Raw genomic sequence first — 13,981 nt, 5'->3', positions numbered from 1 at the left:
CCTGTAGCTTCCACTTTGAATTTCAGTAAAAGAAAAACTTTGCTCAAATCTATGGAGTCTGAGTATTTCTTTCTTGGATTTTGAATGGAGCACAGACTGACACAGTGGTACATGACAAACTACTATTAAAATTAAAATCTTATGGTATTTCTGGATCCCTTCATGAGTGGATTACTGCCTTCCTGTCAAGCAGGCAACAATTAGTAAAACTAGGAAATGCCTTATCAAACCCTGCACCAGTTAACAGTGGTGTCCCCCAAGGGAGTGTTCTAGGACCCACACTCTTTACACTCTATATAAATGACCTTTGTGATTACCTTATAAGTAATTGCATCCTCTTCACTGATGATGTAAAACTATTCAACACAATGCTACCATCCTTCAAAGCGACCTTGATTATGTGTCTGAATGGTCAAACAGTTGGAAACTCCAAATCTCAACTAACAAATGCGATGTCCTATACATTGGTAAAAAAAAAATCAATACACCAAATACAAGCTAGGTGGATATAACCTCATTGACAATATACCTCCAAAGACCTTGGAGTTCTCATATCGAATGACCTAAGCACCAGAACTCACTGCAACAACATTGCAAAAAAGGCTTTAAGAGTTGTCAATCTGATCTTATTAAACTTCTCTGGTAATACTGATTTACAAACTAGGGCATACACAACCTTTGCTAGACCAATACTTGAATACAGCTCCACTGTCTGGAATCCACACTGAATATCAGACATTAATACAATTGAGCGAGTCCAGAAGTATTTTACAAGAAGAGTACTACACTCCTCTGTTCACAACAGAATATCCTACACCACCAGACTTGAGATTCTAAGGTTAGACAACCTTGAACTACTCTGGCTAAGATTGGACTTAAGCATAATACATACAATCATATGTTACAATGTCTTACCAGTTAATAAATATTTCAGCTTTAACCACAACAACACAAGAGCATACAACAGATATAAACTAAATGTAAACCACTCCAAACTTGATTGCAGGAAGTACGATTTCAGCAACAGAGTGGTTAATGACTGGAACCCACTACCTAATTCTGTTGTCACATGCTCAAACCCCCACTCCTTTACCCTCAAACTAACCTCTATTGACCTCACCCCATTCCTAAGAGGTCTGTAAGGGTCGGCATAAGCGCACAATCGTGCCTACCGTCCCTGTCCTATTATCCCCAATTATTGGTTCCTATTTCATGTATTTAAACCTATGTTTATTCTTATTTCTATTATATTGTAAGCATTTGACAAAATAAATAAACAAATAATAAACGAATAAATATACACAATGCAGAAATTGAATCTGGCAAAGTATAGAGACAACAAATCTTCCATTAGTTCAATTTCTGGGCGGTCTACAGGAATTCTAGATTTTAATGGTGCGTCCAGACTTCAGTCTGATGCCGATCCCCCTCCACATGATGTCTCCACCTTAATGGCTAGTAACTCCTTCTCCCAGATGGTGTAATTGTGCTTGGCTGGATTGACTGTCCATGAGTAATATGCTCAAAGGAAAGGGGTACTACCGGGAGTGTCAGCCTGCAGTGACACCATTCCAATGGCAATGTCAGACACATCGTCTTCCATGATAAATTGATGGTGGAGGTCAGGGTGTTTCAGGATGGGTTTCTACATAAAGGCTTGTTTCAAGGCCTGGAAAGCTTATTGCTCTGGGGTGCTCTATTGAAACAGGGTCTTCTGAAGACACTGAGTAAAGGGTGCAGTCAGGGAAGAAAAGCTGGAGATAAAAGTCATATAGCAGTTGGCAAATCCAAGGAGTCACTGGACATCCTTGACTTGACATGGGAATTGCTAATTATGCAGGAACTCAACCTTTCTCAGCTCCATAGCAATGCCCTCAGTAGAAATGACATGTCCTAGGAAGTCGGTGGTCAATTGATAAAATTGGCATTTCTCTAGTTTGGCATATAATTGATACTCCCAGTAGAGTATAAAATGGTCCCAGTTACAGTAGGAGCACTTGAGGCTGTGATTCCTAAACTGAGAACCCAAGAACAACATGATAATTCTGTGTCCAGAAGAGTACAGTGTTTGCAATAGCTAAAATACTGCACAGAACCTTTAAATTTGCAGGCTTCTGGTAAAGGGCCCAAATTTGAGGAGAAACATTTGTGTGTGTGTGTGTGTGTCTGTGTGTGTGTGTGTGTAAAATAAAACAGCCAAATAAGAAGAGTTACCTCTGGTCTTTTCATGTCTCCGGCTACAATTTTTCTTTCTAGTTCAATTAGTTCTATTACTTTTCTATTTAGAAGAGGTCCATTTGCTCCTCTTACAATATCTATCATCTTGCCATCCTGAAAAACAAATATATTCATCATGTATTATGTTTCAGTCTTAAGGTTAATCAACTAATTTAAGCCTGTATATATTCATATATGTCTGTCGGTACTTCGCACAATCTCTATCTGAGTGCTGCCTTCTCAAATAAATAACCCTTCATCCCCTGTAGGTGTGGTGAGGAAAAGAAAAGAGTGGCGCCCTGCAGGTTGTGGAAAGCAGCAAGTCTTCCGCTTGACTCGGGGCTTCTTCTCTCTCATCCATGATGAGGAGAAGAGACAGCCATCATGGCTGCCATGAAGCTGGGACAGCTGAGGCAACAAAGAAATGTGCAGGAGCGGTGTAGATGAACAGTGATTGGGGCTGGGTGAGAAGATTCCTTTTCCATTTAGACCCTAACTTTAAAAGACAAAGAAGAAAATCCTAAAAAACAAATTCTTAGAACTACTTGTTAAATCATAGAGAGAAAAATCCTAGACTCAAAGGAAAGGAACTAAGAAAAGCTAAAAACTTTTAAAAACATAGGAAATTGGACTTTCAAACTGGGTAGGTGTTGTTTTGGAAAGGCATTATAAAATGCTGGAACTTTCTACTTGAATAGCTACTTGAATTTTGTTTCCATAAATGGAATTAAAATTGGATTAATCAATCTGTCAGACTTGAAACAATGCTGAAACCTAAGCTGAGGGTGCCATATACTGGTGAATGGAAAATATACTATGCCCCTTGTGATGACCCAGGGTGGGATACAAAATAAACACAGTCACAAAAAAACAGGTGAAGCCCCTTTTATTTCTTCACTTTGCTTCCAAGCTCCAAATATCCTTGACTGAAGATAAACAAAACTCCCACACAAGCAGTTACAAGAAGGAGGAAATGCCATTTAAATTATAAAAAGTAAAAAACAACACAAACCAGGCAAGATAAGGGCTTGAAGACGTCCACAGATATCAGAACACACACTGGGAAGGACGTCAAATTCAGAGAGCAACAATAAACTAGAGATATTCCATGCTTTGTTTCCAGCACTTGCCTGTATGCATGTCCATCCTCTTATCCAGTTGTCACAGCTGCAGCCCATGAAGAGGATCAAGGCCCCCTCCTCCCCAGTAGACCATGTATCTCCCTTATCCTCTCCTCCCTGTGTGCCCTAGGAAGGAGAGGGGATGGGTCTGGATCCTCCTGTGATTGCTCAGCCGGCCTCTGCCTTTCCCCAGCCTCCTTCACAACCTCTGGAGCCACACTTCCACTCCCTGTCAGCTGTTCCTCCTCTCCCTCAGAGTCAGTCTCCACCAGGAGCATGACATCCCTACAATTTTCTGATAAGAGAAATAAATAACATTCATCTGGAGGACTTTGGTGATACTTACTGTTCTATAACTATCTACTTTATGATTATTGGGGACTCTATTGTGAGAATAAGGAAGACTCTTAAGTAAAGTAAGGTGACTTTTGATTTTTGAAGAGTTGCCTGGACTACCTAAATGGAACTGATTAATAACCCTGAGATGTAAAGAACTATGATTATTGAACTTTCTGAGGAGCAACGTTATGCTTCAATATATTGTTTTTGGACTATTGAGTAAGAGCGGGACTTACTAAAATAAGATGAGATGCTCCATCAGGAGGAAATAAGTGAAATTTCAAAAGAAATGGCATTGATGTTTCAAAGCATTGGGAATACTATGGCAAAGAATCACAGAGAGATAAGGAACCTATTACAAGGCATAAATGGGAAAATAGAAAATATCCTACAACTGATAATGAATTGTTAAGTCCTGGGCAAAGAATAGAGGTGAGGCCAGAGTGGTTTCTAAAAGCTCTTTATGTATGCATGTATATATATACAACTTTAAAAGCACAACTATAATGACGTGGGAAAATACCCAAACAAAGCTAAATGTCATACATACATACATACATACATACATACATACATACATACATACATATAAATTTTATTTCAGTTTTCCACATTTTAAAAACATCTTTTTTTAGTGAACAGCATGATTCCAGGTTTTCACATTTCCATACAAACATGACTTTGGTTCATATCTTATCATTACTTTACATATTTCCTATTAATTTTCTCAAATACTTTCCTCAAGTTTATTTTATAGATTTTCAATTCATTTCTTAACCTATTTCTTTTAACTTTAAATAATTCTCATATTTTCATATTCATTATGTTTTATACTTTTATCTGTCAGGTTTGCAATTTCTTTTTTTTTTTTTAATAAATTTTATTGAATTTACAATTTAAAAACGTACCAACAATACATACACAAAATAGAAAAAAATAAAGAAAAGAGAAAAAAGAAAACACCCGGCCTAACAAACCAGATAGGGACCGGTTGGGAGGGAAGAGAAAGAATATGAAGGGAAAAAGGGAAAGGATGGGAGGGGGAATAGAATAAAAAAGTACATTTAAAAGCAAACAATATCTTTTTGTGACAGTCTGTAAGGTTTGTTTCTCTACGTTAGATCAAATCTACTCTTCTTTTCCACTATATTTAAGTTACCCTATTTCTTTTACACAATTTGTCTCTGAGTAAGCCAATTGTACCAAGAATCCCAATTGCTTTAAAATATTGAAGACTCTTTGTTTTTTAAGGCTATAGTTAGTTTATCCATTTCAGCACACTCACATATTTTCTGAATAACCATTTGCTCTGTAGGTGTATGAGGTGATTTCCAACATTGAGCAAACGCTAGTCTAGCTGCAGTTAAGATATGAATTAGTACATATTTTGTCTTTTTGGATAGATATCTGTCAGAGATCCCTAACAGGAAGAACTCTGGTTTATAGTCTATTTGTTCTTTAGTTATCTCCTCCAACCATTTTCTAATTTTTTGCCAAAATTTTTGAGTAGCTTTACAGGACCACCATGTGTGGAAGAAAGTTCCTTCTGTGCTTTTACATTTCCAACACTTTGGGCTCATATTGGGGTTCATCTTCGCCAGCCTTGAAGGAGGCAAGTGCCATCTATATAACATTTTATATATATTTTCTTTGTATGCCGCCGATTTCGTAATCTTGATATTTCTATTCCAAATCTTTTCCCATTCTGTTAGTGTAATGCTTCTTCCAATATTCCTACTCCACGCTATCATGTTCCCTTTCACTATCTCTTGCTCTAATTCTACCTCCAGTAAGTATTTATAAAATTTAGAATCTTTTTATTTGATCCTAATAAGATTTTGTCTAAATATTGCAATTTGCTATAGATTCCAAACTCTTTAATATCTTGTTTGTATCTGCTATGGATTTGTATGTATAACCACTGGTCTATTTTGAATCCCTGTTCCTGTAAATCCTGTCGAGTTTTTAATTTTCCTAGTGGATCTAATAAATCTTTATATTTAATCATTTTTGCTATATCCAAGTTGTTAGGATGTACCATTGCCTCCATTGTTGAAAGCCAGATCGGAATTTTTAGATAGTGTTTTTTGCATATTTTTTTCCAATTAATTAGTAATGAGTCTCTAATAAGGTGTCTATGAAAATACGACTGTTTAGTTTTCCCCACTTCCCATAGAAATGCGTGCCACCCTCTCTGAAGGTCATGCCCTTCTAGTGCTAAAGTTCTTTTATTGAGTAGATTCACCCAGTCTTTTAACCATAGTAAGATGGCTGCCGAATAATATAAGTTATGGCGTCTGGCATAGCTTGTGCTAACCCTGTACACCTCATCAAACTCTTTAATTAAGTCATCTTTTTCTTTTCCTAACCATTCAGCCAATATTTCTGCCATTAAATGTTCTAATTCTTCATTTTTTGCTTCAGTCACATTTTGGAGCCTTAAATATGCCATTGCTTTGTCCATTTCGAGATGAACCAGGGAGTCTTCCATTTCTCTAAGTGCGTTTTTAAATTCCTCATCCATCCTTTCAAAATTGGTCTCCATACGTGTTGTTCTACTCTCTATATCTTTTATTTTCACTTCATTTTTCTCCATGGCCTGCTGTAGGGACCCTATCTTTCCCTCCACCTTCGATATATCTGCTTTCATTTCAGCTTTCAGCTTCCCCATCTCATCTTTCAATTCGCTAATATCTGCTCTAGTTTCATTATGATTTTTGATCATCATTTCTTGCATTTTAGACATAGCTTCCTGCAATGATAATAGGGTGGTTTGTATATTGATGTTGGAGACATTAGACTGCTTTTCCCCTATTAGGGATTCTTCGATGGTTTTTTGAGTTGTTGTTGGGGTAGATGTCAACGTAGTCGATAGGGTCGGAGTAGCCTTCCTTCCTGTTTTTAGGGCCGTAGTTGTCATGGATGTCATCTCTCTAAGTATTTGTTTCTGTTGTTGCACAATATTAGATATATTGTCCCAGATCACCATTCAGTGTTTGGGTCCTGTATTTAAGAGCCTATTCTCCTATTTCAATTAGATATCTCGCTCAACGATCTTTTCTCCTATATTATAAGTGGGTATCTACTACAGTATAATAATCTATTTAATAAGTTTATATCCTAGACATCAAAATTAGTCAACAATAGTACATCAATTAACACTTTAAAGAATTAATCTTAAATATCTTGAGTAGTCTAAATAGTCTAAATCAACAATATTTTTCACTCTTTACTATTAATACTTAAATCAGTCAAATCAGTTATCACTTAACTCTATAAGGACAATATACTCCCCTCTTTTTTAAAAAAAGTAAATAAGTTTATATAAGCTATTAAGAGAATACAATAGAAAGGAAGGGGACAAAATAATGAGTGGAAAGGTAAGAGAAAGATTGCCTCAAGGTCAGAAAATCAACAATCAAAAAGCAAGGAATTCATCTTAAAAAGAAAATAGTGCCAAAATAGTAATATTAAATAGTACCACTTAATAAAAGAAATGAATTGAGTAGATTGGTAATCAGTCTTCCAGCTAGAAGATTCTTTCCAGCACTCCAATCAGAAAATGGTATGGTGTGCTGACTAATCTCAGTCCAAAATCCGTCTTTCTCAGCCTTCCGTTAGTCTCTTCCTACTTCCTCTTAATTCTTCTTCCTTCTTTCCCTTCCCACTTTTAGTTCAATGTACAAATCTTCCAAAATCCAATGTTCATTGCATATTCTTATTTCGTCATTTCAAAAATTCCATCTCAGTTCAAACATTTCCCAAAAAAGTTTCCCCTATTACCAATTAGAGTGTGACACATTTAGTTAGTTCCCCTTTAAGTCCCAGTGATAATTTAACTTTTTAAATATCACCTTAAAAATTAATAACAATAATCTCCTAAAAACTACATAACATATATACCTTTTAAGTCAGATTCCGCAAGGCATTTTCTCCTTCAATTAAATCAAAAACATTTATAATTTCAAAAAGAAAAATTAATTATTCAATTCATCATAGAAACTGATATTAATCTCATTATAACAATCCTCATAATTCATTTCAACTATATTCTATAGGTTCCTTAAACATAGTTATTAAACTTGTCATAATTTCTCTTTTTTCACATTTATTCCATTTATCTCTATATATGGTTTAACAAAAACAAGTATTCCAACAACAAAAAAGTATCAGTTCCAATCTTTCATTTTAATCTATATTTTCCTACTATCTAAGTAATTCGTTACTACTAATACATTTATTATACACCTCATCACCATGCAGAATCCCTTTTCTTAATTCTTAATTAACCATTGTCTCTATGTCTTTTGAATAAACAATTTCTTTTCATTTTTGTTCGATTTCCATATTTCTATATTTCTTGGTTCCGTTTCTTTTTACTTCTTTTTCCCTTCATTTTTCTTACTCCAGTTTTTATCCCGCTCCCTCTTTAAAGCTTCCTTCTGTAATTCCCTTTTCTGCTGTTTCCTTTTACTTTGTTTGGTTTTTAAAATATTCCCCTGTTGGGTTGCCTCCTCAAATCTCCAGTTTTTGATTTCCATTCTTCTCCTCCTTTGCTTTAATATTCATTGCTCCAACTGATAGCCTCTTCTTTAGTCAGCTCCTCCTCCTCTGGCACTCCTTGTTGTTCTTCATATTCTAAAATCACCATTTCTAAAAATTGTAAGGCAAAACCAAACGACTTGCCTATTTCTTGTAGCATTTCTTTCATATTTCTTAGTTCCATTTTTAATTCCAAAAAAAGATCTGCCATTTTTAAACACTTCTGGTGTGTGTGTGTGTGTGTTCTTTGTTTTAATGTTCAATATTCCACTTTCATTTTCCAGGGTCTCTATTTTATCATATCAAAATTTCACTTATTTTATATCAATATACAATAAGTCTTTATTGATTAGCCCTTGGGCCATATCAAAGTGCAAAGTTCCAGCAACAATTTGTTACTAAAATTTAATAAAAGCAATTCAAAATGAAATTTGATAAAATACTATTTAAAATGGAGCTTGATAAAATATATTTTGTATCAAATTCAACTTTTAGAAGAGCCAGGATATACAAAGTCACGAATAATTTTTTCACCACTAGATATGTCTAAATTCCACTCTCCCCCACCCTCACTTTTGCTCTCTATTTAGGGCTTTTAAAATTCAAAGTTCCAATAAATCCAAATATCAATTACTGTTTTTTATTTTTTTTCTTTGACACATTCAAGTTCAGCTTTAATTATGCCTGTTTAGTGTCAAGATCCAATTTAAGCAGATACCTTCTTGTAGGTTCCTCCTTTCAAGGTCACTTTCCTCCTTTTCGTCACTTTCTCTGGCCGCCACTTTAATTATCTCTCTTAAAAATTCCTTAAAATTTTAATTCTGGGATACCTTGTATTTAAATGTTGCTCCTAATTAGCCCGGTTTTCAGGCTGTCCTCTTCTTCACTGCTCCTGCACAATCTTGTCCAGGTTAGTTCTTCCTCTTCAGGGTGGCCATATTTGACCACCACTACAGCTGTCTTCAGAGGGGAGTGGAATGCCTAGCCAGGGAGGGGAAATGCTGCTCCCCTTGACCCAGCTGGCAGTCTCCCCCTTCTTCACCACTCCTACAGGGTGGTTCTGGCCCTAAATGAAATGATCGGTGCCCTCCAACAGGAGAGCAGGGATCAAAGCTGTGGATGATCGCAATCTCCAGTCCATCAATGAGGAAACATCAGGAAAGAGTATTTTCCCCCTCCAGCAGAGGGTGAGAATGAGAATAACTGACAACTATATAAAATACATAACATGAATGAAGATCAAAGAGTCCAGGAAAAAGAGGAGATAACAGGAAAAATGGGGGAAAAGATAGAACAGACAAATCAACAAATAAAGCAAAGAGATGAGAAGGAGAAGGTGATAAAGATAATAATGACTGATGAAATAAACCAAGGAAAAAGTATTTTAAGAAATTTTAAAATGGAATTGGATAAGCTGGAAGCTACTTTTGAAAGGGAGATAGTGGCCTGTGTAGACACTCTGAAGACCTGGCAGCTTAGGAAGATAGAGATGGGAAAAATGTTCAGACTGAATGGTGAAGACACAGATATTGATAGAGACAAAGATACAAGAGAGGAGTATGGGAGGCAAGCTTAAAAAAATGAATAAGAATTGAAGTGTTAAAACGGACAAGAGATGATGGATAGGAAGGAATTTTTTTTTTGTTTTTCTAATATAATGATGGCCTGGTTAAGACAGAATAGAGGTAGAAATAAGAATACACACCTTTGTATAAAGCAATAGTTAGATGGAATGATTGGAGGTTTAAAGATGGTATTATTAGATATGTTTAAATAATAGAATGACTGGTAGTATTGTGACTTTGAACAACCAAATAATGAAGGACTATGTCTTAATATAAACATGTGTATTAACACTAGGATTATGGTGGCCTGACTAGAAGCTAGAACAGAAGTAGAAATAAGAAATAGGGGAAATATTAGCATATATAATTTTTATATAATAGAATATAAGCAATAACTAGATGGATAGATTAGAGGTTGAAATATGGTATTACTATGTATGCTTAAATAATATTACCATTGACATTAAAATGGAATGTTGAAATATTGAATAGCTACTTTAAAGCAAACATATATATTAATGCTTGAATTACATAAGTTTGATTACTGTAACAAATATTATTAATATTATTATTGCTACTTGTATTAAAATAAATTATACCCAGAGGCCACACTGTTCATGTATTGATATTGATGTATATTCAAAAATAAAAATCCAATAAAACTTTTTAAAAAAAACTCATCCCAAGCCATGAAGATGATAAAAGCACCTTATAATAAAATTTGCAGACAACACCATGTTGGTGGGACTCATATCAGGAGAAGACGAGACAGCCTATAGGTCAGAGGTTCTCAGACTGGTCTTGTGGTGCAAGAGTCATAACCTTGCCCTGAACATCAAAATGACCAAAGAATTGATTTTAGACTTCAGAAGATGCAAAGCAGAGCCCCTCCCACTATATATCAAGGCCATGGAGATTGTGTGGAAAGAGTTCACCATTTTAAATTTCTAGGAACTCACATTTCTGACAACCTTACTTGGTCAGTCCACACTATAGCCACTGCAAAGAAGGCCCAACAGCGCCTGCACTTTCTTTTCTTTTTTTTTGAAAGTTTTATTTGGGTTTTCACAAAAACAAAATACAAATAAAACATCTTTTTTGAAAATAGCATGGTCCCAGGTTATCACTTCTTCATACAGGCACCAAACTCAATTTCATGCTCATTTTTATATTCTATTCCATATCTTATTACCGTTTTATATTTTCTACATAATTTTTCCTCTCTTTTAATTTTCTCAACTTTATTTTAATTATCTCATCTCAATCAAATCATTATATTTATACTTTTGTCTGTCCTGTTTCAATTTCATATTACCTTTTCTTATTAAACAAATTTTTCCCTGTAGTTACCAATTGGAGTATGACACCTTTATATCTTTTAATTTTATCCATTCAAACTCTTATTTAAGCTTCAATGTATACCTTTAAGATTATAGCATTCAATATAATACATAACTTCCAATCGAATTCTGCTTGGTACATTCTTAAAATAGAGACTATATTCTTAAAAAGAAAAAATTATATATATATATGTGTGGGTGTGTGGGTGTGGGTGTGTGGGTGTGTAAATAAAGCACACATTCCATTCCGATTCAATTCTATCATTAATATTCATTAAAATCTTAACATCTTTAACATTTCTTTTCAATTAAATATCATATTTCCTTGGGAACACTTATAAACTTTCCATAGTTAATTCTTTTTTCCCCATATTTCTCACTTATATTTTTATAAATCATTACTAATAATTAAAAATGTTCCCATTTAATTCTCTCAATCATTTTAATTCATTTATTTATTACCAAACATTCAACTACATTACAGTAAATATTTTATCCATCATTTTAATCATATTTTCTAAAATTATTTCTGTTTATAATACAACAATGCTATCTTATGTACCTTTGCAGAATCCCTTTTGCAATTAATTTTTCACCCATTATCTCTAAACAAGCTTATGGTTACAATTCTTATATCTTTTCCCCGTTTCTCCATTTCTTGTTTCTGTCTTTTACAACTTCTTTTCCTTGCCTTCTTCCCCCTCTTCTTCTCCCTCTTTTTACCCCCTCGTCTCTCTACTTCTAACTCTATCATCTGTAATCCCCTCTTCTGTTGCTTTCTAATATTATACTTATCTTTCAAATTATTCTTCTTCTTTTTGGTTGTTTTTTCTAGTCTTAAACCTTTCACTCTCTTTCCCCCCTTTTCTTTTTTCCCCCCACTTAAAATTATTTGATCATTAAAGATGGCTTCTTCTTTGTCCCAATCTTCTTGTTCTGCAAGCGTTTCTTGTTGTTTCTCATAGTTCCAGATCTCCATTTCTAAGAATTGAAATACGAAGCTAAAAGAACCTCTCCCTTCTTGTGCATCTTCTTTCCATTTTTAGTTCCATTTTCAGTTCTTCTAAGAGTGATACCGTTTTAAAGACTTTTAAACAACCACCCGATTAATTTTAGTCATCCAGATGCAAAAACTAAAAATTACCAAGTAATCCAAATAATCCAGGGCTGTTTCTTTCTGCTTCTTCTTTCCACTTTCTCTTCCTGGGGTTCTATTATTTTGTTACCAAGTTTCAATTAAAATGTATCTTTGAGGAATCTTGTTGAAATTTCACTGTAAGTTCCTTTTAGTTACAGTTCCATTCCTTAGTTCCAGGCAGTCTCCTCCATTTTTCTAGATCCTGCCCTTTTATTCTTTTTTTTTTCTCCTTTCCTGCTTTTAAAAACTTTTAAATATCCAGAAATCTTTATTATCCCTTTGATTTTTATTTTCAGCTTAGATGCTTATTAATGTCAAAGTGGATTTTTTTCAATTTCTTGCTTAAGTCTCTTAGCTGTCAGTATAAGGAAGGGAAGAAAAAAAAAGCCTAATCCTTTCCCTTCTTTCTCTTCTTCGCAGCTTCAAAATCTTCTTTGGGAACAATGTTATTAACTTTAAATTCCAGGGTACCTTATTTGTTACTTTTGCTGTTTGACCTGGTCAACCAAAACTTTCCCTTCTTATCTTCCTCCTGCACATTCTTTTCCGGTCGAGCTTCTTCGGTGACAGACCGAAACCTCATCTCTGCGAGGCTTCAATCCATGCTCGCTGCTGGAGCGCCTTGAGCCAGCTGGTTTCAGGGCTAAGCCACCCGTAGAGGTGGTGAAGAAGGGGGAGACTGCCTGCAGGGTTGAGGAGAGCCGCATCTCTCCTCCTCAACTGGCCATTACTCCCTTTCCCGAAGGTGGTTGTAGCGGTGGTCAGAAATGGCCACCACAAAGAAGTGCCTGCACTTTCTGAAGCTGCTGAAAAAGAGTGGTTTGGGTGAGAAGTTGCTGGTTACTTTTTGCTGTTCTACCTCGAGAGCATTTTGGCATACTGTGTAACGGTGTGGTATGCTGGATGCTCTGCAGTGGATAAGATGATGCTCCAGAGAGTTATAAACACAGCACAAAAAAATCATTGGTTGCTCTCTTTCTTTTTTGGAAGAGATTGCGAAGACCAGACTCTTCTCTAGAGCACTAAAAATCTCCAGAGACCATTCTCATCCTGGACATTCATATTTTGAACTGTTACCATCAGGGAGGCATTATAGGTGTCTTAAAATGAGGACTAATAGACTGAGAAACAGTTTCTTTTCCAAGGCAATAATTGTCTTGAATCAAACAATGTATATGTGATTTAGCCCTATGTACATAGTGGCATTTTTAAACTATCTAACTTACTATATGTTTTAGATAGGTTTTAGACTAGGTTTTTAATTATTATTTTAATTATTTTAATTTTTAAATACTCTGTAGTGTGATTGTGATGTGGTGTTTGGGACACTGCTGGAGTAGCTTTCAAATTTCATTGTGTTTGTAGAATGAAATGACAATAAAGGTATTTCTATTCTATTCTATTCTATTCTATTCTATTCTATTCTATTCTATTCTAAAGATGATATCTACCACCCTGAATTATACATGAAATTATTCTTTGTTGATTATTTCAGGATTTTTTTTCTCTGAAATCTTTTTCTTATTGGAATTATTATGCCAAAGGCAATGGAATAAGGGCTGGGATGACATGGTTTATAAGAATTGTGAAACCACTGGGTATAACAATAGAAAAGGATTTGTATGCACAAATATTCTCATATAGAGTTTTAGAAATACGTGATTCAGAAGATTCCAGCCATTTTGAATTATTGTCCTCCTTTGGTATATTTCATCATGA

The 13,981-nt window shown here is 35.0% G+C and overlaps 1 protein-coding gene across 2 annotated transcripts in view; it reads right to left on the bottom strand.

Moving 5' to 3' along the window:
- The window catches only part of NME8 (NME/NM23 family member 8), a 124,870-nt gene that overhangs the window by 107,114 nt on the left and 3,775 nt on the right, over nucleotides 1-13,981 (bottom strand). For both annotated transcript variants that reach the window (XM_087918536.1, XM_087918537.1), the window contains exon 5: nucleotides 2,215-2,331. In XM_087918536.1, coding sequence (XP_087774662.1) covers nucleotides 2,215-2,331 — 117 coding nt within the window. The remainder of the gene's footprint in view (nucleotides 1-2,214; nucleotides 2,332-13,981) is intronic.

This window comes from Pseudonaja textilis, chromosome Z (genome assembly GCF_049901715.1).
Source record: "Pseudonaja textilis isolate UNSWEBS1 chromosome Z, rPseTex1.2, whole genome shotgun sequence".
In the NCBI taxonomy this organism is placed as follows: Eukaryota; Metazoa; Chordata; class Lepidosauria; order Squamata; family Elapidae; genus Pseudonaja; species Pseudonaja textilis.
Note: the sequence above shows the minus strand (reverse complement) of the source record. Positions and strands in the feature narration are given on the sequence as shown.